The sequence below is a fragment of the Neocloeon triangulifer genome, unplaced genomic scaffold (genome assembly GCF_031216515.1).
Source record: "Neocloeon triangulifer isolate White Clay Creek 2 clone unplaced genomic scaffold, ASM3121651v1 ptg000001l, whole genome shotgun sequence".
NCBI lineage: Eukaryota > Metazoa > Arthropoda > Insecta > Ephemeroptera > Baetidae > Neocloeon > Neocloeon triangulifer.
Genome location: NW_026775544.1, coordinates 11,638,345 through 11,661,959, shown reverse-complemented (window position 1 = coordinate 11,661,959; position 23,615 = coordinate 11,638,345). Strand labels below are relative to the sequence as shown.

The 23,615-nt window shown below is 39.0% G+C and overlaps 1 protein-coding gene across 3 annotated transcripts in view; it reads left to right on the top strand.

Moving 5' to 3' along the window:
- The window catches only part of LOC132198191 (uncharacterized), a 30,112-nt gene extending 7,473 nt beyond the window's left edge, over positions 1-22,639 (top strand). Inside the window, exons 2-14 of one of the 3 annotated variants that reach the window (XM_059622194.1) lie at positions 15,752-16,381; positions 16,906-17,260; positions 17,525-17,823; positions 17,899-18,178; positions 18,238-18,474; positions 18,591-18,818; positions 18,993-19,280; positions 19,339-21,063; positions 21,127-21,249; positions 21,386-21,552; positions 21,605-21,813; positions 21,873-21,970; positions 22,025-22,639. In XM_059622194.1, the coding sequence (XP_059478177.1) occupies positions 15,753-16,381; positions 16,906-17,260; positions 17,525-17,823; positions 17,899-18,178; positions 18,238-18,474; positions 18,591-18,818; positions 18,993-19,280; positions 19,339-21,063; positions 21,127-21,249; positions 21,386-21,552; positions 21,605-21,813; positions 21,873-21,970; positions 22,025-22,339 (4,953 nt within the window). In that variant the 5' untranslated portion in view covers position 15,752 and the 3' untranslated portion in view covers positions 22,340-22,639. Of the gene's footprint in view, positions 1-15,751; positions 16,382-16,902; positions 17,261-17,524; positions 17,824-17,898; positions 18,179-18,237; positions 18,475-18,590; positions 18,819-18,992; positions 19,281-19,338; positions 21,064-21,126; positions 21,250-21,385; positions 21,553-21,604; positions 21,814-21,872; positions 21,971-22,024 lie in introns of all 3 variants that reach the window. The other 2 variants (XM_059622278.1, XM_059622105.1) reach the window with 2 other exon arrangements.
- The last annotated feature ends 976 nt before the right edge of the window (positions 22,640-23,615 follow it).

Below are 23,615 nucleotides of genomic sequence, written 5' to 3'. Positions count from 1 at the left end.
TGATTGCTGCCTCAAATTACGAGCGCACTCAAGGTCACCAACAGAAATTGCAAGTGAAAAGTTAAGTGCTACAACGTGGGTCTGGGTAATGTTTTCTGCGAAGAACTTACCTTTTCAAACAAATCTGTGCTTTTAATTAAGTTATTTAAGTTATTGTCAAAGCAATTAAAAATTAGTAGTCTTGTAACCTGCTGTAAAAATTTCTCTGGCCCAAATTCCACTCCAATGAAAATAAATTATAATTTTTTAGAATCATAGATCAGCAATGGACAAAAATTATTTTATAATTTCGTCTTTCATTTGACAACAAACAAACAGAATAGAAACACTGACATGAGTGTTGAAAAAATAGAATTTTGTTTATCTTTTCAACAAAATTATTGGTAAAGGGGTTGGAGAAAGACGAATTCATTTTTTTTTTTTTTTTTATCTATTTTACCTTAAAATTGATATAATTTGCTTTGTTTCAGTTTAGTGGTAAAAAATATCCAGTGATTTTTTTCATTGTCAGCTTATGTTAATTATTTCAATCTCTCTCTTTCTAATTAATTACCAATAAATAATCAAATTAACGGCGCCGCCCTAAAAATTGATCGCCCCCGCAAATTCCTTCTGACGATAACTCATGCAATTTTCAGACGAAAATGTTGTTGACCCCGTCGCCGCACATGTTGTAATGCTGTGGATATACACTTTTGCGTGATGGTCGATAAAATCTGTCCCGCTTTGTATGTCATGTACACGTACGGTGGCGGCGAGGAACTAATGCCCACCCGGTGTATTTTATACCTTTTATACTTCCTCTCTCGCACGTACACAAATTGTTAGAAAATCGATTCGCGACAAATGAAGCAGCACTTAATTCTCCTCTTCCCAAATTCGTCGAAAACTTATAATTTGGTTTATCAGCTTAATGTGGTATATAAAATATGCGAAGAAAAAGCAGGTTGGGTTTTGTGAAATGTGCGTAGGCACTGGGTCATCTGCCCCTCGTCGCGGCCGCTCCAACAGCCGAGAGAGCGACCCTTGAAAAACGAGTTCTTTAGCATTCCAAGACAAAGCAAGGGGTTTTTCAAGCGGCTGACATATGAGCAGAAAAATAATTTTGCCTGCCAAAAGCGGCAACGTGCAGTCTCTGCCGAGCCATTCAAACGCGAGGGCCAATCCTTTTAAACGACACACACCGCATGCGATGGCTTTTTAAACCTGTTATTCAATCGCGAGAGGCCAATTAACAAATTTTATGCCTCTAGGTTGGGTTATTGATGAGCGTTTTATTTTAATGTCATAGTCAGTAGTAATTTTTTACTCATTTAATAAAAAAAAAATTTTGCAAGATTTTTTTAGTCATTTTGTATCGCACTTATTTGTAACAAAATCGTTAAATTAATATTTAAATTGTTAAAATGATTAAAATCTTACAATAAGTAATTCTTGAAAAAAAATGAAATTTTAAATTTCGTTGCATTCATTTATGTTAATTAGGCCGACTACAATTATATTAATTTACTCTAATTGATTTATTTAAATTCATGTTAAAATATTATCATTTTTCCTCTTTGAACTATCAATTTCCTGACCCTGCCAAAAACAAATCACACCCCAGCATTTTGATCTGTAATACGGTCGCTCCTACTTCCTTTTCAAAAACCATCGAAAACTTTATCTGACCTAGCCACCACTGAGGGCGGATATCCTGACGCTTGGGTGCGAAAATAACTCAACTGCGCTCACGACTTTTATTCTCGACTCGTGATTTTCCTTCCTCCGCGTGAGATATATAATTACTCAATTTTCCGCCAGCAAAGTTCAGTAGCACTGAAAGTCGTTTCTCTCTTGTAGTGTATTTATTATATTATTACTTTGTTTTGCAGCGTGCACGCCGGGTGTGCTTAATAAATATGATAAATTTCCGCCGCATTCATTAGTCCGTTTTCGCATAAACACTCTGGCCTTGATTTGCGCGCGCCGGGCTCCCCTTTTGCCGCCGCCGACGCCGCCTCTGCACATAATAAAGCTTCTGAAGCGACCCAGCACCGACCGCTCACTCGGTCGCTAAACTCTTTGTATGTACAAATTCATTCTACATGTACATACAAAAGCACATAATATACACAAGAGACGTGCCGCTTGCGCAATATGCAGTTTTTGTGCAGCATTATGCGCCGAGCGATTATGAAAGAAAAACGTGCATGACACAGAATTGGAAACAAAGCATTTTCTGATGATGTTTTTATTATTTATAATATTGTTTTTTTTTATAATTCCTTATTAAAATTTTTAAATTAGTGAAAATTTTCCAAAATGAATATATCTAATTATTAAAAGAACAACAGGTTCCATAATATTTGCTTACATTTGTGAAAATTTGCGGTTAAAAAAAATTTGACTCTGACCTTTTCCTCCATGCACAGCTGAAATAATTAATTATTAAAAAAATTCATTAATTATTGCATCCTTTAAATTTCAAGAATTAAATTTTTTAGTTGAAAATTCATAAAAGTCTTCATTGTTTTAAGATTTTTTACTGATTCTGCCAATAAGTTTGAAATGTTTGAGTAATAATTTGCAAAAATATTGTGCCATACGAGAAAGGTTCAGGTCAGTTTCAAGGGCTACTTTGAAATCGGTAAAGGTCATTGTGTTTTCAATTTGCGGCAGCACACGCGCACATTTCATGGGCGGCTGCCAATTCTCGCTTCAATTGGCCAAGCGCGATATCAAAGTTGGCGCTCAAACCGCCGTATTATATATTGTGTATTTCTTTTTTATCGCGCGCGTGGTGATTTTTTTGCAATATAAAATCATTAATAACGGTCGTTTCCCTTTTGATAAGTGCAGCGCGGCATTTTTCGTAAAGAGACATACCCATGAATCTTGCAGCAGGTTAAAATCGTCCCAGCACAAGATAAGTCATTTTTATATTAATTATAACGAGCGTATATACGAATATTTTAATTACCAAGCCGTGCCGCTCTATTAATTAAACACTCCGATAAAAGGCAAGTGCTTGAATATTTATGCAGAATAATATAAAAAATTCGGCTCATCCGCGCGCGCGGCAAGAGAGAGATAATCACGCGACACGGTCGGGCGAGAGCGAGCGCCGTTTGTTTGCTTAATTATGCCAACTCACAGCACGCACTCGCACCACACACGTAATATGAAATTGGCGAAAATGTTATACACATGATTTTACACACGAGAATGAGAGTGAAACCGACGCCATTTTGTCCCAATCGATGCGAAATTGCAAAATATTTACTCTGTTTTCAAAATAGAAAACGGGAAGAAGAAAAGTACGAGAGAAGAAATCACGTGGTTTGGGCAGCATCCTTCGCGTCATCGCCGGCTATTATTAGTGAGTGTATACGGCGGGTGGGAGAGCACAGATCTAGCGCGGCGAGAGAGAAAGAAAACGAAGAGGAAATCGCCGGCCCATCTCAAACATTCCGCGGCGAGGAAATTTATATTCCCTGCACATATACCTGGACCGGCAATAAAACACTCGAAAAACGACCTCAGGCGCGGAAGGGTTTGGAACAAAAAAGAATCAAATACGTAAAAAATCAAAAGGTGGAAATTTTCCGTCTCCGGGATGGTGTTGGGCGCGCAATCAAGTTGTTATTATTCGGCGCGGTGGTAATCTTTGCACAATAATACGCGCGCCGGCGGTGGCGAGAGAAAGAGCTCGCCCGCCCGCCCGTTCTCGCTCTGCGTTTAGGTCTGGTCGATCGATCGGGGCCCCAAAGTACATAGAGGCAGCGTGACTACGACGATACAGGCAGGGATCAGAGCGGCAGGGGTGAGGGATGCATGGGGTGGTCGGCCGCTTGGTCGGGCTGGCGGGCGCGCCGCATCCCGTCCGCCGGTCCCGCCGCGTTCATAATTGATACATTCCGATATTATTCGCGCAAACTTTCCGCCACTTTGTTGTATGTGCTACGCGAATTCTTTGAATTTCATTCGCAGGAGCTTCTGATTGCAAAGTTTATTGCATTTCTTTTCAAGGGCGCGTTATGTAGGCAGGGCACTCTCTCCCCCTCGCAAACGACGTCAACTTGCATAATGCACGGTGAAATCTGAGTCGTTTTATTTCATATAAAGTTATATTTTATTTATAAAAAGGGGACTCTTTTGTAGTTAACTTGCTACAATCTTTAAAATTTGCGATCATTTAATCAGCAATTTTTTTTAATTAATTATGAAATCACAACAAAGTATTAAATTTAATTTATTATATCTTACCATGCACAGTAAATTAATTAAAGAATAAAAGATTATATTATCTTGTAATTCCTGGTTTTTTTAGGGATTTTGGTTTATCAAGCAATAAAATTGATACAAAACTCTGGTTTTATCTAACTCTATGGATAATTAAGTTTTTGGTTGGAACTTTTTTTACATCCTTATGCAAAATTAGTGTAAAAATATTTGGCATTCATCTAGTTATGCTGATGATTTCTGACAGGAAAATAATTTTCTAATGTTCAAAAAGAAAAGTGTGATGAAAAACAGAAAATCTATTCTATTCTATTTTAACATAATTTATTTAGATTTTCAAATTTTCAAAAGTAATGTTCGTTTTCAGAGCATTGGGTCTTCTTCGCTGTAAGTTTATAATTTAAATCAATCTTTTTCATATTTAGATAATTTTCATTATTTCGTTAAATTAGTTTCAAATATATTTATTTAAAAAAAAAACACGTTTCCTTTTATCTTTTTTCGCGCAGAAAAGTATTAAATAATCAGTCTAGGTTTATTAAAAACAAACGGAAATTATTTGCAGAAATGAGATTCCATTCCGAGCGAATGAACTGACGAGTAATTAAGATAACAAGAGTAGCAATGATATGCACAGCATCTTTCCTGTGCGCGTGAACATCTCCGCGGTCTGGCGTAATACTTAGGCAAACACCAGAGCGCAATTCCAACTTTTTTCCTACTCTCGCCGGTTTAATAATCTCTCGTGCAGCAGCAGCAGTTTCCCAAGTCTGCTGCTGAGAATTTCTCTCTGCGCCGCGCACACGTTGAAAAACAAAAACTGCGCGCTCTCTTGGCCGAGCTGAAAAAAGATACACTCTCGCGTAGTCGAGTCGGAGAAAAGTTTCGCGTTGGCGTCTAAACACACAGCACACTCGCAACTCTATAAGCAGACTTTTCGCATATTGTGTAAAATTCTTTATGCAAAGTTAACATCGTTGAGATATATCTGCAAATTTTAACCAAAGCATAGCATAGATCTGATGTAAACTCGATAAAAGTAATTAATGCAAATTTTAAGCTATCATTAATCTTATTTAGACAACTTATTTGCTATTTTCAGTAATTTTAGTCTGATGTAAATTTGGTGTTTAAAATTATTTTAAAAACGGAAGGCTGTACTTATAAAGTACAATTTTTTTAGGTTAATCAAAGCTATCTTAAGATGTCTCAAAGGAAATATAGTCGTAAAATGAACTTGGGGGCCTATTTTTAACTTTGTGAGACTCGCTGAACAAATCCAATTTTAAAGGGATGTGTTTTCCTCTTTGGTTCTCTGCTGGTGTTTTATTTTCTCGCCGATTAAATTTTATCTCTTGTCAATACGTAGCGCGATAAGAGCAGTCTTGCGCAATTAACACAACAGTCAGTCCCCTTGCGACTGAATGCGTGTGAATGTGCCGAAGCCAATATCGAAGGAGCCAGCGGAGCCATCTGAAGCAGCAACAGCAGCAGAGAAGGAAAAAAATAAAGAAGTTTTAGACGATTCAATGAAACAAAACGCCCCACGTGGTGCCAAATCCGCTGCTGCAGCAGAGCACGAGAGCGAAAAGCAGCCTGGAAAATTTGAGCCATCAGCAGCTCTCCTCTCTTTCTGGCGGCGGCGGCGGCGGGTCTCCCCCATGCACAGCAGCTCTCTCAATTTACTCTCGCGCACATACATAACATTTTACATAGGCAGGCGCACCCGTTCACTTCTGTCTGCGGGGCACTTTTTGACCGAGAGCGTTTTTTCGCAGCGAAAATTCATATAAAAAGATAATATTAATTGGTCTCTTTCTACGGCGATAACCATCTGTGGTCCGGAAAAAATCGCCGTCCTTTTTATTGCGTGTTTTTTTTCCATTCGCGGAAACGCCAACTTGTTTTGCGCGTTCTCTCTTTCCGAGTTCAGCGGCGCAATCATAATTGGCTCGTGGCGGAATTAAGGGAACTCCCTGAAGTGCCGTCTCCGCGCGCCGCTAATGTATACGGCTCATTTTTTAGCTTTGCCCGCTATGCCGCGGGAAACGCCGCGGTGTTCAAACAAAGTGAAAATGTATATGAAGAGGAGGAAAATGGAAAGCAGCCTGATTTAATTACGGACTTTGAAAGTGCGTCGGTTTTCAAAAATTCGTTCAAGTGATTTTTGTTTGTTGCCGCGGATTAAAAATGCCAGATTAGATTTGCCTGACCTTGAACCAAATTTACAGATTATCAAAATCAATCAAAACACGTGTTTTACATTTCATTAGTGTCAAAAGAGTTTTTTTTTCGTTTCACGATTTCTGTCGTTTAAAAAATTTCTACGGAGATTTATATAAAACAAGACGCAAAAAAAAATCAGTTCGTCGTATTCAAGCGTGCATGTTACCTTGACTTTTGTGGCGGACAGATGTTTCGCAAGAGCCTTTTTCTTCGCTCGTCTCATCAGCCTCAATTAGTTGAACGTTTCAAAACCCTTTCAACATAATAAGCTCGTAAACATTTGCCCGGTGCTGCACAAGTTCAAATTTTAAACATTTCCCGCATTTCGGCCATCCTTTTCCAGATCGTTGCTGTTTTCCTCCAATTTTGTCCTTGTTCCAAAAGATTAATAATTCAGTGATATGACGATAAAACTGACTTTGCTTACTATAGCAAAAAATTTAGAGAAAAATTTAAAATACATTGCAGTGAAAATTATAGAATGTGTAGCTAAAAAAAAACAGGCTGTACAAATGTCCCTATTTGACTGAAATTTGCAGAAAAAAATGAGGGTCCCAGCGCGCACACTATTGCATGCCGAATGTCTGCCAGTTATCTGGCCGACGTCCGCATTGCCTGCCGATTGCAGGCATCGTCGGCCAGTCGTCTGCCAGTTGATCGCGGGCATGCAACGAAAGGGACTTTAGCGCGAGCGAGTGCCAAAGATAAATGAAGGTGCCTTACAGGCGATCGGCATTGAATGCCCATTTAATGCCAACCAGCAATCGGCAGACAACAAAGATGTCACTGCGGTCGAATCATTGGAAACTTCGGCTGTCATCGATCATTGAAAGCGTTTTATTTCCAAACAAAGTTCGTTGCAACGTTCGTCCGTCCGAGTTTTGTCCCGAAAATCTTTGAACATCCTTAAGAATTCATCACTTTTATGCCCAGTTTTAAGTTTTTGAGTATTTAGAGTGTCTGTTCCTTGGATTCATCAATGAAAATGGCCCGATTTTGTGAAACTTTGAAGGTAAATACAAATCCTAAATTTTATGTTCCATTGCACCCCGCATTGGCGCATTTGGCGGCTAAACCCGAGTTATTAAATATCCCTGCTGAATTTAAAATAAATCGAGAGCAATAGATTTTAACAAGATTAATTGAAATAAATTTAGTCTTAAAATATTAACGGTTCGCAGACTTCAAATTTGGCATTATTATTTTTCAGACCATTTTCTTGATGCAGCGTTTATACGGAGGAAGGCCAGTACGCGTTTAAAGACAAGCTCCCAAATTGGTGTGGACTTATGAGTGTGGTTCGTTTATTAAATCGTGTGCTTATGGAAAATTTCCATTTAATATCAATCGGAGGCATCTTGTATTTACGATTAAATTTTAAATGTTGTATTAAAAAATTATATAATTTAATAAAAAAATTACTTTTTGTATTATTTTAAAATATTTTAACAATTTAATTATTAAAATTGAAATGAATAATTTTTATTATATGCCTCAACGTAAATGCATAATTTTTCTTTCCACTTTTGCATTAAATTTCTTTATTTCCTTTTCTTATTTTACAGATTAATTATTTTTTACAAAAATTGCATAGAGCCTACATGCAATGACTGCATTTTATATTATATTGAATCCAAATTAACAAGTATTGGTAAAAAAATATTCAAAAACATAAAATGCAGTCATTGCATATATACGCTCTATGTAATTTTTCTAAACATTAATTAATCTGTAAAATTAGAAAAGGAAATAAAGGAATGCAAAAGTGGAAAGAAAAATGATGCATTTACGTTGAATGCGCATGCAACTGGCATGCAAGGACGGTCATCTGCCGGCCGACAACTGGCAGACGACTGGCAAGCGTTAGGGAAAATTGAATGCCAATGCATTGCCGGCCGATGATCGGCATTAAATGTTGACCGATAACTGGCAGACGACTGGCATGCAACGGTGTGCGCGCTGGGGTTGTTCTTTAAAAAAAAAATTCATTATAAAAGAGCTAAAAGATAATTGAATTATTCGTGTTGAATTGCATTAATTGATATTTATTGCATAACAAAATCAACAGTTAAATCTGTTGTTTTGAACTTTGTATTTCTAACTTTTTGTTCTCACTAAAATAATCTCTGTTTAAATATTCCTCTGCAGTATTTTCACATTTTGATTGGGCTACTTTTGTGCCAACAGCTGAACAAATTTTCGTCAATATTTTGTGCGCGTATAAAAACGAGCGTGTTCGACATCACAGCTAGAGAGAGACGCGTCAACAAACTGTGAACGCATTTTCGTCATCACACCGGCCGGGCAAACAAAATAAAACGCGACGTGGCCGCGGCGACGTATTTAATTAGACGCGCGAGCAAATAAATCCCTAACGAGGCCATCAATTAATCTGCATTCCGTGCAAAGAAAGTCTCTCCGGCCGTATTATTATTCAACGCCTCGAACGCGGATGGGGAGGCGCGCGCGAGAGTACAAAACGAATCTTTTCGCCTCTTTCGGGGGTGTAAATGCACGGGAAATTTATCTTTCTGCGCCGAGGGGGACGTAATATAAAATGTAAGCAGCGATGGCAACAGAGCGACTTGGCTCTGCCGCTTCTTTTTCGACTCGCTCTCTTCTTTTCTTTCTTGGGCTGCAGCAGCGCCGAAGCCAGCCAGCCGCAGTTTGTTTCCCGTTACGGCGACAATGACCTAGCTTTTTAATACCCATGCAGGAAACAAATTTTAATCGCGTACGCCACGCGCTTTTGCGATTCGCCGGCACGTCGATTTCTGCGCGATAGCTTAATTGCGCCGGCCCGAAGGACCATTCTTTTTATTTTCGATCCCGCCTCTCTTTTACAATTAGAATGTTATTTCGGGTCGGTGTTGTGACGCGCGAGTGTAATTGTTCCGACGTATATTTATAAAATGCCTCTTGATTTTGCTGCTGGGGTCTGTGGGCGTTTTGTCGCCACAGAGGGATTCGAAACTCGCACACGCACGCGATTTATAATGAGATAACATCAACTTCATCAAGGCACAATAATTCAGTAATGCACACCGTTTCCAAATCTGCCAGAAGCACGTGTTCGTTTGAAGTGCGAAAATTTCAAGAGGTCGAAATTGTGCTGGGGCAAAATCAAGTTCCCTTGGTACACTCATGACGATAAATAATGAGATAGAACAATTAAGCGGCCATTTGCCTTTTTTGGAATGTAAAAAAAATTTACTAAAAACATAACATCGCGTATCAGCAAAAAATTTTATTGTAGAGGAAAGAAAATTTTGTTAGAGGAAACGTAAACATGAGATAAAAAATATTAAAAGTGCGGTTCTTTTTATAAAAGTTGTATTAAAACCATTTAAACGTGTACCCTGAAATAAAAGAATTATTTCTTGAAAATCAAATTGTTTTCATGATTTCATGAATTTTAATAGTTTTTTTTCTACCATATGTTATTAACAAAGAGTTTATTAAAAACAGAATAAATGCGAGGCAATAAACATGTGATAATAATTTTCTGACATCATAAAAAATAGTAATTGTGCCTTTATGCAAAAATGAATAAAGAAAATGTAGTGTGATTAAGAGTAAAAAATTAAAATAAGAATAATCGGGAATAATAAATTTTATCAAATGTTTAAAGTATTGTAAAGGAATTTCAACAAAATTTATGCTTTTTGCTATGGTATAAAATTAAAATTTTAATGAAGTAAATTTATATCTTGAACATAGTCAATTTGAGTGGCAAAGCTATATTGTTTACTAAATTGTATAATAGGCTAATTAGATAATCAGATCACTGGTTTTTTTTATATAAGTGAGTTAATTAGTTACATCTTCAACGTCACACTGAAGTTTCTACTGCTTTTTTAATTTAATGATGCTCTAAATTTCACATATTTTTTTCCAGAAATATTGTGCAGTGAAATCGCAATTTTAGAGTGCAAGTGAACTGAACTCTCTTTAGAAAAGGAGAATACACGGAGCGTACTCTCGCTTCCTTCGGAGTTAAAACGAAAGCTTTGGGAAAAGCGGCTGGGAACCAAGTGTGCATCGGACGGACAAGCAGCTCTCGGCGGAACGGGTCGAGTGCATGCGTCGATTTAATGAGCTTCCGTCGCCGCCGTGCTCGTTCGCCCAGCCCAGCTGAATATTAAAATTTCATTTATGCGCCGCGCGCATATTTCGATACCATGCGAGCAACTCTCGTCGGCTTTCAGAGGCGCGCGATATTTTATTTTCCGAGCGTCGCCTTCGCGTGGTGTAATCGCTCGAGTAGCGCGGCGATGATGTCATTATTTTTAGTAGCAGCTCGACTTTGAACTTAGTTAGCGGCGGCTATAATTGTGTGACGCGCGCGTGCAATATGTGCGTTCGCTCGCTCGAGCCTAGATCGCTTTCTTTCTTCTCAAGCGCACGAGATGATATTATAGCGAGAGGAAGATCGCGTTTTATTTTCAAGCGCTCGTCTCGCCCAGCTGGTCGCAGCGCACATCGATTTTTCACCTCGTCGCGCCGACAAATTTATCGCAAATTCAATCGTGATTCATCGTGTATTTGGCGTTTCAAAGCCACACCGCTGTGCTATTGAATGTTTTAAAAAAATTACCCGCAGGCAATTTAGCTGTTGAATTTCCATGAGCGTTTTAATTTATCATTGATGCTTGTGTGAAAATTTACTCGATCCCAATTTAAAAAAAATCGCTTCCGTTGACTTTTTAATGTCAGAGAAGATTGTGTTTGGCATTCAAAATTTCAGGCGAATTTACGTTTCTAAATCCTAATGAAAGAAAATAGAAACCCATTATGAATATATGATTGTAAAATCAACATTAATTTAAAAAATTTGAAGTAAAAAGTGTAGACGTAAACGCAATTAATTTATAAATTTTGATTTTTTTTATATTGTTAAAAAAAGAAGGGTGTTTAATTGAACGTTAAATGAATTATTAATATTAAAAATTCGGAAAAATTATTACAAAAGATAAAATATTACACCATAAAGTTATTTCATTTTTACACATTCATTTTTACACAATAGGTTTTTTTATGAGTGATAAAAGCAGAAGAAAAGTTTCCTTTTTCGGTTTGAAAATTGACTCTGATATTATGTTTTATTTTTTATTTGAATTATTTAACTAAGAAGTAGAAAGTCTCTTGCTATAGTTTCAATGCTCACTGTTAAAACAAAACCAACCGAGAGCTAAATTCATGCAAAAAAAAACGTTGATTCTCTTTTTACTGCTGAACAAACTTTCATTTGCGTTCTTTTGCATACATCATCAACTCGATCGTATCAGCTGGTGGAATAATTAATTGGCATAATTTGTTGCCAAACAACATCTTCAAAGGGCACTCCTGCTTTTGTTTGCTTTTTCCTCTCTCTCTTTGCTCTCATCAATACATGAAAAAGACCGTAATAGATGTTATATAAAAAGTGGGGCGGAACAAAAACGCTCTCTGGTGCGCGCGAGACGTCATGCTGGTTTTCCCTTTCGCACATAATTCACGAGCGCGCAAAAGAGAGCACAAACATCGCGAGAGACACATCATGCTCATTATCCACTGAAATGTACATTCAAAAATTAATGAAGATGGATGAAGATAATAGTACGACTCCTATTTTTGAAAGCTCCGCATCAACAATTTTAATTAGCTGATAATTCGCGGAATAAATTGGTTCAAACATTTCGCAGAAACGTTATCATCGTTCCTATCTATATGATTTATACATTTTGAACCTGCTGCCCAGTCCGCCGGAGTTTCCTCGTCTCATTGATTTTGTACCGAGCATTCCTGCTAACTGCCGACTGCGATGTTTGAAACGCAATTATCTCTCTCTATATTCGAACAATAAACGCCGGAAACCTTTAGGGATATCAATTGGTTGGTTAATGATCTCCAATCTCCGGTATTATCAATACAATGAGATATGAATTTTTTTCTTAATTTAAATGGAAGGTGATTAATTCAAAATGTCATTTAATTATTATTAACAAATATCTTTTACAAAAAAAAAAAAAATTAAATTGTCAAAATAACAAAAACGTTCAGGAGCTGTTCTTATAAAATTTAGTTTTTTCATTTTATATCAGAATATTATCAAAATTTATGAAAAAAAAAACTTTTTTTATTGACTATAGAATCAACGTTACAATTTTCAGAAGTATATTAACATAATTCATGCGCAAATGTTTTTTTAAATGTCTCATTTTCCTTCCAATATAAAACGCAACATGTTATGTTTTCGTCGTCTAACCGTAAAATGAGATGAAAATTTCCGCTCGTCGTTTCGCGGACGTAGCTTTGGCCAATTTGGGCCAATTTCCTCTGGTGGGCCGTAAATTAAAAGTGGCTTGGGTACGGGAAGGAGTCTGTGTGTGTGTGGTTTGCGCTTCGGGCCGGTTGCTCACTCGCGTCTTCACTGTGCACAGAGCCAGCAAGCACAAAGAGCGGCGAGGGATCTGTTTTCAGTTTTCACCCCCTCGCCCGCCGGTCCGCCCACCACCCCCCGGCTCATGTGTATAAAAAATACCCCCAGACTGATCCCAGGCGGTCGCTAGGGGCAACCATCAAAAGCAACACGGTGCACCTTTCTTTCCAATAACACTGTTTGTGTACAGTGTTCGTTCATCTCACGCGTCTCGGGCGTTAAATTCCGGCTGAAAAGAGATTTCCGAGAAGCTTCTTTTTTGCCTGCTCCGATAAAGTCGATTAATTTCCTCGACGACGAAATTTCTCAGAGAGGAAGGAAGAGTTTTCGATTTCGTGTGTCTTTCTTTCTCTCCGTCGAATGCAAACAGCGTGTGTACGTGGCTTTTGCAGCCGCGTCATTATTTCGCTGCATTCGACTTTCACCTCCTTTTATACTTCTCGTGCGCGCGCCTCGGTCAGCCGTTTCATTGCCAGATACTTTATTTTTATCGCGCCGTCAGCGAATTATCGCTCGTTGCGAGACTAAATAATAATGAATTTCGCCACAACGTGCCGCGGACAGAGAATCCGCGCAGTGGAATTTTCATATTGATATACTTGCACAATAAAAAGGCGATATAATTAGCCGGCTAAAGGGAACGTTTGGTCCAATTAAAGCAGCACTTCACGATCGTTACGTGAATGTTTGAAATGGAGATAAATTTGATTTATTTGCAAATAATGCTCATCTTCATAACAGCAATGAATAAAGTGGACTTTATAAACTTACATAATTTAGAGCTACGAATGAATATAAGATATTTACATAACTCTCGCTAAACTTAAGTTAATTAATTTATGAAAAATGCATAGAAGGATTAATTTATTTTGGCTGTTGCCAGCAAACTTCTATTCTCTAAAGATTTTTTATACGTTTATTTTGGTTTTATACTTCAATTTAAAAAAATATAATTATATATTTAAACTTATAAAAAGCAAGAGATTTAATAATATTTTATTGGTAAAAGAAAAATCAGGAAAAGGAGGCAATCATCTTTCTGTGAATATTGATCTGTAAATCAGTCGTTGATTAGTATTTACTGAATTACTCTTTAAAAAATGATTTCATTTCAATAAAAAAAATTGTCTGTAAAATTTGTATTTTTTTATTGTTGTTTATTTTTCCACATTGTTACAAATACATCGTTTGCATTCAATAGTTGAAAACAATTTATTTAAAAAATGAATTATTGTTGAACAAACAAAACGGCACCAGCACTAGCAAGAATTTTGCTATAGAACTTCCGAGATGAAAATCCCATCCGTCGCAGTGAGCCTCGGTTGACAAAATTTTTTCCTTATCATATATCACGAATTTTGCCACTTTTCATTGAGAGTTAAATTATTTCATTTTTATTTATGATATGGTTTTTTTTTATCCACAGAAGAAGAATTCAAATGATTACTTTTTAACTGATTGAGAAATATAAGGGGGAATTATAAATTTTAGCATTCTGTTTAGTAAGAATTTAGTAGGAATTATATAATTATATTTTTTTTTATCATCAAGAGTTTTATCCCATTAAAAAAAAAGAACTGAAAATTAATTGAAATTAATAAAAAATATTATCCTCTGGAATCGTGTTCCAGCAAAAACTTGGCAGTCCAGTTGCAAACAGATTTATTTTTATTTTACCTAATTACAAACAAGAGTCGTAATTGTAAAACTAATCAGTTAATTCCTGCTTTGTCAGCAAACCATTAGTAAGACCATTAGCGCAGTGAAAACTGAAACAACCGAATACGTTTTTAAACCAGGGCACGCTCTCAAAAGAGCATTGTGTGCAGCAAATTTAACATTTTGCTGTTGACGTACGCTCCACTTTGAAAATGATCCCTCTCGACAACTTTGGAAACAAACGCAGCCGCATGATTAACGTTTCGTGCGCGGAGCACAACATATTTTTTCCGACTTTTTATCTGAAACGAATCTTCGTCACGTGGGATTTTGAGAGAGTTGCGCTGCTGGAGAGCCGGCCAGGCAACCGAGCCGCTGCTTTGACAAAGCATTATTTTATACATGGAGCGGCCTTGGTTTTCTTGGTGTCATGTGGCAAGCAAAGGTTAAAACAAATAAAAGGCGGAATGGAGGTCAGCACTGCTGTGACTCGCGACGCGTTTAAATCTTGGGCTACAATTTATCTCTCTCGCCGCGTGAGCGCGCACCTGAAAAAAATACAAAACGCACCCCTTTTTTACGTTTGCACGATTTTTTGCTCGCGCCCAGAATTGAGATGTCAACGCAGAGTGCTGGTTTAGTAATGACCAGGCAAACGTATACGAAAATTTACTGAATGCACGTGCCTTTTAAAGCTCCCAAGCTTTATCATTCTTAATGGAAGCACAGAGAGAGTACGCCGTGCATAATGTGCACCTAAACCGACCTTGACTTGCAGTACGTGAAAAGTGGGAAACGGCGATGCATAATTAAAATTTTATCTCTTTCACCAACTGGTTTGCGATTTCGTGGTAAACCTGTTGTGCGGTTTTGCAACTTCAGTGCAGTTTTGTTAATTTAATCTTTATTTTATTTCCTTGCGAATGTTGTGATTAATTGATTTATTGAAAAGCTGATCTTATAAAAAAATACCATGATATTAAAATATTTTGTTCAAACAAATTTTTATTTTGATAATGCTCGTAAAATGGATGAAATAATTGAAAGCCCCACCGTCGGTCACTCTTATTGAAAAAAAATGTATTATCTGACGATTAAAATGTTTAAATAACAAAAATTTTCGTTAAGAAGGAACAATAAAAATATTTTGTAAAAAAAAAAAAACAAGATTTTAATTTCGGTAAAAAATGTTTTAATAATATTTTCTCTATTTTGTTGCAGCATGAACTACTCCAACATCCTGGACAGCACGCGGCAGTACTTCCAGGGGCTCCCTTCGGCCCAGCAAGGCGACCCCGGGGGCGGGCCGGTTCCGCAGGCTCCGTTGTCGGCGCCGCCAGCGCCGCAGTCAACGCCGCCGCAACAAGTCTTCATTCCTCCGCAAGCCAAGACTGACCTTCGATGGCTTCCAAACGCAGCCTCGTACCCTTCAACGGGGGCCAAACTGGGGTCGTACCCGGCGGGCGCGAGTCGCACGCCCCCGTACACGCCACCGAGCGCCGGCAAAGCGTCGCCGTACGCGGCGCCGCCCCAGCAAAGCAAGTCGCCCGCAGTGCCTGCCTCATTCTACCAGCAGCAGCAACAGCAGCAGCCGCCGCTGACCAAAGGGCTGACCTCGCTGGCCCCGTCCTCGTCGCCTTCACCCGCCTACAATTACAAGCCGCTGAACCAGCAGTTCTACCCGCAGTTCAACTCGCGAGGACTGCCGCAGGTATTCGAGACGTCCAAAGCGCAGCCCGTCGCCGTCGCCAAGACGGCAGTCAATAGTTCTTCCGTGTCAACGCTGCCGACGACGCCGTCAACGTCCAATACGGCTGCCGCGGCGACCATGGCAAATCACCACATGGCAAGGTAATAAAAATAGTTAAAAAATAATTATCTTTGTGTATTGATGATAAGTTTCATTCAGTGTAATCAAATTATTAAAAACCCAGAATTGGCTACAAATTTGTAAAAAAAAAAAAATATTTAAATTACAAAGAAAATTTAGATCTTTAAGTTATTTATTAAAATTATTACGCACGGAAAAGTTTATTTGTAGAATTGTTGTTTATAAATTTGCTGATGTCGCAAAAGAAGTTACCAAGCAATCTCAACACCAAGTCAAACACATATATTCAGAATCGTTTTCTCCGACTGGCCAATGGAGAGATCGATTTCCGCGCGAGCATTCCAGGAATTCGAGCGGTAGCTTTGTTAGTGAACGCTTTTAAATTCCACTCCCGAGAGTAATAAAATAAACATGATGCGCTCTCGCTTGAAAAGAGCAAGCCATATGTGCGCAGTGATTTGAAAAGAAGCAACAAAAATCAGAGAAGGCATTTTTTTTTTATTTATTATTATTTCTAACAAAGCGAAACTTCTCTGTTTAGCAGGTATCCCCAGATAAACCCTATGGACAGGAACTCTTTTGCCCAGCAATACCAAGGCTACCCCCCGAGCAAGCAGCATTTCTACCCCGGCTCGTATCCCTCCACTTCTGCCTCGGCAGTGGCTGCAGCGCCCCCTGTGAACGTGAGCTCAGCACCCACCACCCCCATGTACCCGACGATGACTACCCCGAACTCGTGGATGAGCTCATTTGGCCAACAGCACAGACAACAACAGCAGCAACAACACCATCGTCATCAACAGCAACAACAGCAGCAGCTGGTCAGGTCTAGCGTAGTCAACCATGTGAACGAACAGAAAAGTAATAGCCAATCTCCTCATCAGCATCAGCCCCTACAGGTAAATTTTCTCTTTCATCCAAACTCCTCAAATCAACGGAGATAATAAATCTCATTTATTAGATAATATTATTAATTACTTTGTAGTTTATATTTAAAGATTACAAAGCTAGTAAATTTTAATTTTTGATCATTATAAGGGGATAAAAAGTCCAACAAAACATTATTAATTTTATTTGCAATATATATTTCAATTTATAAGATTCATTATTTTTATTTTATTAGATCGATAATTATCATGTGTTACATACTATTTGTGTCGCAGCCACCTAAAGCTCCACCCCCGCCTGCGCAGAAGCAGCGTCCCAAACGTGACTCGCCACTTGATCTCTCGGTGAGGACGATTAGGCGGAGTGCAGATTCAACTCACGACGACGAAGCAGTTGTTCGTTTGCTCGGAGGCTCTGCTGCTCCAGAAATGGGCCGAGCGGACACCACTCAACCACCGCGTCTCAATCAACCACCACCACCTAGTGAGCAGGCCAGAATTGATTTGAGTTTGCCTTCCCTGCTGCGTTCGCAAGACGTGCTGCCTACTTTTCGACCACAGTTTCGTATGCCAAAGTAAGTATTCGTTTAGTCTGTTTTTTATCACTTTTTTTTCTTTCTTTTTTAAACAAAATATAATATTCATTTTAGTTATTCAAGTGAATCCGAGAAGGCCAGAGAGGCAATGGCTGTGTCTTCCCTCCTCAGTTTAGAACATAAATTCGGCCCTCAACAGGCCAAGCAAACAGTGCCTCCTTCACAATCTCCACGCCACACAAGTCAGTCCCCACAAACACCAAGTCATCAGCAACCGCCTCCACAGCAAAACCACATCCCTCATTATCAGTATCAGCAGCAACCCACCCAGGCACAACTGCCCCAGCAACAAAATTTGCCCAACTTCCACCACTTTTTGCCTGCCAAACAAATGGTATTGTTTTATTTTTGGTGCTTTGATTTGTTTGGTTAATTATTTGTATTTATTTAAAGGAGACTTTGGCCCAGTACAACCACCACCCTCCCAGCAACAACCACCTCCAGGCCCAACAAATGATGTACAACCACCAGCAAATGAATTACCAGCTATACCAGCAAAAAGCTAGCCAGTCCCCTCAACAACCCCTTTCAATACCAAAGCACAACCACTTGGCAGCTGACAAACGGGTACTCAGCATTTTGCGCAATAGTCTTGAAACTAAGAATGCCAACCAACAGAGATTGCTTGCTGTAAGTCGACAGCAGTTGCAGATTTCAAAATCATTATGTCAAAAATTTAAACAAATATAGATATTTTCTCATTCAATTACGTTTGAAGAAGAAAATTTAACAATAATATTTTGTAGGAGGCAGCAGCAAACCAGCAACAGCACCCGGCAATCCGAATGCAAGGGCCGATTGTAGCTCTTCCTCCCCAACTCCCATCAAAACAGACTGTAATCAAGCAACAAGGTGATGTTCCTCATACAAACAAAAAACCAGAAACTCCAAACCTGCCCCAATCTGGGTCTGATTTGGACGGCTTAGCTGCTTTGGTTGCTGCCCGCATTCGAACAAAGGCTGAGTTGAAGCAGGTAATTATGGTTAATATATCATATCATATAAATACTTTTCTTTGAATGAATAGTTGATTCAATTATATTTTGTAATGTTGTCAATATTTCTAGTTTAAACTCTAGTATTCTTGGTAGAAATGTGGTTTCAGTTGTAGTTGAATGCTATTTTGTTTTGTTTTTTTGTACCTGCAGCACAGTGGCGACTTCCAGCAGACCCAATTGCTGAGTCCCACTTCCTATTGTGGCCGATGTTCTCACCATGGCTGTGTTTGCCAGAAGTGCCGAAACTGTCCGGAGGGTGTGCCCTGCACTTGCAAAAGAGACAAAGCTGCTGCGCCTGTCTCATTGAGGAAAGTCTCGGACACAAGAAGCTCGACCGAAACTTCTGTGTTTGACTTCCCAGACAGTGATCCAGAAATTAGCGGTCCAACCTCAGTTGGTGACATGAGAAGGAATAGGAAAGCGCCCACCGACACACCTGTAAGTGAAATTAGCATAATAGTTTATGAAGCTGTTATAATATTTGCTATTTCCACAGCCGTTTTCGGAGCCACCCCCATTATCACCTATTGCAAAACCTGAAGATGTTGATCCTGACTGGGCGAATGTCTGCAGCAGTTTAGTCACAAGTTTAGAGACCAAAGTCAGCAAGTGCAACAGAGCTGCCCAGCACAGCTTCCAAGCAGCGCGCAAAAGGAAGCAGCAGCAAGAGGAAAAGTTGAAAGCAAAAATAATTAAGCTGGAATCACAATCAAAGGAAGAACTTGTTGAGTCTTGCATCAATGCAACTAGTGAAAGTGATAAACTTCTTGTTGTGGGAATTCCGGCAATCAAGTCTGAGCTGAAGCCTGCGGTTGTTCTTAGTCGGTTGGAGGACGAAGAAGAAAATAGTGTTCTATCAGATTCTAGTGGTGATGCTTTACCAGCAAGGATAAAGAAGAAAATTGCAACACCATCAAGCTCGTCAGAGTCTGATTACGAGGAAGAATTAACCTTGGCTGAAAGGAAGTTGCATAGAGGAGCTGTTCGATCCTCGTCTAGCGCTGAGAGTTCAGAAAGCTCAACGGAAGAGTCAGACTGGTCAGACGATGTAGGAAAATCTGTGTCAGGAAGGCTCCGAACAACCCGAAATGGAAGCAGGACCTACAACACCAGAAAAAGTAAAGGAGGCAGGAAAGCTAGGGGCGGGAAAAGAAAGACTCGGCGGGGCATTAGTAGCAGCGAAGAAGAAGAGGAAGAAGATGATGATGATGTTGCGACTGACGATGATTCTTCTTCTCCGAGTCCAAAGCCAAAGAGGCAAACACGAAGAAGTGCGAAACAGCGCTGTAAAAGTTCTTCTAGAAGTCCGTCTCCAGAAGTTAGGAAAACTAGAAGTTCCAAAGTAATGAAGCCATTGTCTAAAAAAGATGCTGAAAGCACAAAACCTGCAACTAAGACTGCAAAAGAAAAGCCCACTAAAGAAGTCAAAGAGAAAGAAAATAAGTCCAGCAAGAAATGTGTGAAATCAATTGTGGAGAAGCCTGACAAGAACATCAATGAAAATTCCATTGACAATGGCTTTTATCCTGGTTGGGAAACTGAGCTTGTCAAATTTAAGCAGTCGCTTCGTATGCCTTCCAATCTCATTCGAGTGCATTCGAGACCAAACTCTGATCCTCCAACTCCCACTAAAAAGCGTCGGGGCATCACAGACTCACCCAGTAGTGACTCTAGCCTGAGAGGAAAGAAATCAGACTTGGACGCGACTAAGAAAAAGGTTATTCGGGATGTTGAACTCTCAGACAGTTCCTGCTCCATGCCTGGCAGACCAAAAAAGAAAAACGAAAAAGTAAGCCAGGAGGTGCTTAAGAAATTGGCCACCAAACTAAAAAATAAGGCGGCAACGTCAGTTGGACCAAAGAGAGGTGTCAAGTCTGAAGAGGATAAATCTGAGGAAGAATCGTCCCCGAAGAAGAGTTCAGTGCCCACGAGGAAAGGTCTGAGGGCCAGAAGACGCAGTTCAAGACTTAGCGGCAACGGCGAACGAAGACACTTGAGGAGTGCGGCTCAACAACGAAGCAACAGAATCTTGCTCAATTCCAAAAAACACCTGCGAAGGAGAGACATCAAGGTGAAGGAGAAGACTGGCGACAGTCCTGTCAAGGTCAGAAAGACGCCTGCAAAATCTAGAAGGAAGCTGAGATCCTCGGGATTTGACTATCTGAGAAAGAAGAAGAAAAAGAAGGAAGGCAGCGAAACCAGCAGCACAACAGCAAAAAAGGTAAGTGTTCATGAAATGATTTTTTTATGAATAATTAACTCAAATGTCCACATCATGTTTCAGCCTGCATCGTCAGCAAACCAGAACAAATCCCTTGAAGAGATTGCAAATGAAGTGCGCAGTTGGGTGGTTAACAAAGGCCTTGGAGAGACCGTTTTGCACAGAGCTGCTAGAGCTTCTCGAAATGTAAGTGTAGTGCTCTGTTTACCAAAATAGCTCATCAGAGCTTTATAATTAAAAAGAAAATCTTCAAATGACCAAAATTTTATATGAAATTGATTACTTCTTTGAAATTGGTAAATGAATATTATTAATTTTACAGGACGTGGCTGCTTATTGTTTGGAGGCTCTCGGAATGGATCCCTCGGCTAAAGACAATGCTGGTTACACGCCTCTCCACGTGGCCTGTGCCAGGGGCCATTTAACTATGGCTCGTCTGCTCCTGATGTATGGCGCCCTAGTGGACAGCAGTGCTCAAGGTGGAATAAGGTAACAAGACAAACCATGTTCTGCAGTTGATAATTAATCAAAAAATATTTAGACCATTACACGAGGCTGCGGAGTGTGGCCACCTGGAAGTTGTGCGCTTGCTGCTCAGTTATGGAGCTGACCCGCTGCTCTTCAACTACGCTGGCCAAACTTCGATGGACCTGGGAAGTTTAGATGCACAGAAGTTGCTTAGGGAACATTTGGATGACATTCAGGGCAGATCGACTGTCCCGTGGACTTTTGAATTCTACAACAGTTTAGGTAAATTAATTGTTTTTAATGAAGCATCGGTTTTCTATGGTAAAAAAAATTATTTTTAGAACCTGTTGAAAATGGATTCGACATATTTGATGACGCGCCAATTCCCGAACCTGTACCCTTAGAGGAGGAGGAACCTGAAATTGAAGAAATCACCATGGTAATTTCATTCCACTTTTTTCCATTCTGAAACTAATATTTTAGCTACTTTCAGAGTATTGGAAACTCTCCATTCTCACTTCCGGCCACCTTCTGGGTGAAAGGCGAAACCGACACTTTCATGATCCTTTCTGAAGTCTGCTCCTACACAGGCCACTCCCAAGACTGGTTGAAGAAGACCCTCAAGAGTGAGATGGTGACTAAGGAGATGAGCAAATCGCAATTTTTTGAGGAGGCCCGCTGCTCCCACATTTTGGGCGCCAACTGGAATCCTGATCCACACAAACTGAAAAATAATATTACGCTGGTCACGGTGGACAAGGAGCTAAAGAGGCTTCTCGCATCTGCAGGGCAGAAACTGAAAAGATGACGCATCGAGAAACTTTAATGAATTACTTTTTTACCTTTTACACTACTATCGTCGCTAGAGTGTTTTTAATTATCTATCTATTGTTTAAAGTGGCTTTCTTATAGACAAACGTTTGAAATTGTGTTAACATATCAGTGTGCAGTAACTAGTCTTGTGTTGACTGGTGTAAATAGACTCTTTGTGATATGGGAAATGTGCAACATACAGATATTACGTGAAATAATATGTATAATCCGCACTACTCTCCGGTGTAGATTCTTTTTATTAAAAACATTGTTTAAAATTATCCACTGCTTTTTTTATACATCGAAATAGCTTTTCACATACAAGGAGGGTGGACGTGGACATGAAAGACTACAAGTACCAGACATGGTGCCTGCAAGTTCTTCATAATTTGCCACATGAGCTTTGACTATCATTTAACTTTGGGCTTCCTTTGCTAGCCAAAAGGAGAGCACTCATTTTACTCAGTGCTCAAGGATCGCATGCAAATCTCAGTATTGTACTCCAGCGGTTAAAATTAGTCTAGTAGAAAAAAAGAGCTTCCTGCAAAATATATTTACTTTTTGACACAATTCTTGTTGAAATCTCTGCCTCTTTTTTTAATAATTTTTCTTAAATATTTTATACATATTTTTTTTTTAAATTTGGCAATAACATGGAGAAAATATGAATAAATTAATGCAACAACAAAAATTTGTTAAAAAGAATTCAATAATTTGAATAACTACTAATGGCAAACAAGACTTCTCATGCTCATCAGACTCATTATTTATAGATAATAGACTCTATATTATTGAATTTATCGGAATTTATAGAGCAATACACAGTAAACTGGATTAATTACAGAGTAATTTCTACTTCTTAATATCAAAATGATTGTTGTTCCTAAGCCAAGCGTATATTATCTAGTGGCAAAATAATATAAAGTATAGAAAGAACGAGCAAATTGTGCAATATTTTATGAGAACAAAACTCGGAAAAGCCGCAGGACATTATTAATTTTGGCTGACAACTGATGGGCCATCATGTTAATGAATTTGGATTTTCACACACAACACAGCAGTAAATTTTAAGTTAGGCGAATTTATTTATTTACCTGTTACCTCTGCTGATCTATTATTTACCAAATTTTAATTATTATTACTGTTTACTGTTTTACTGTTTGGGGCATTTTAATATAAAAGTTAATGGCTGAAACAGGTGCTATGAGAAAAAATATTGTCGCGTGGCTGACATACGACTCTATCAAGTCTATCAGAATACAGTGTTTTGT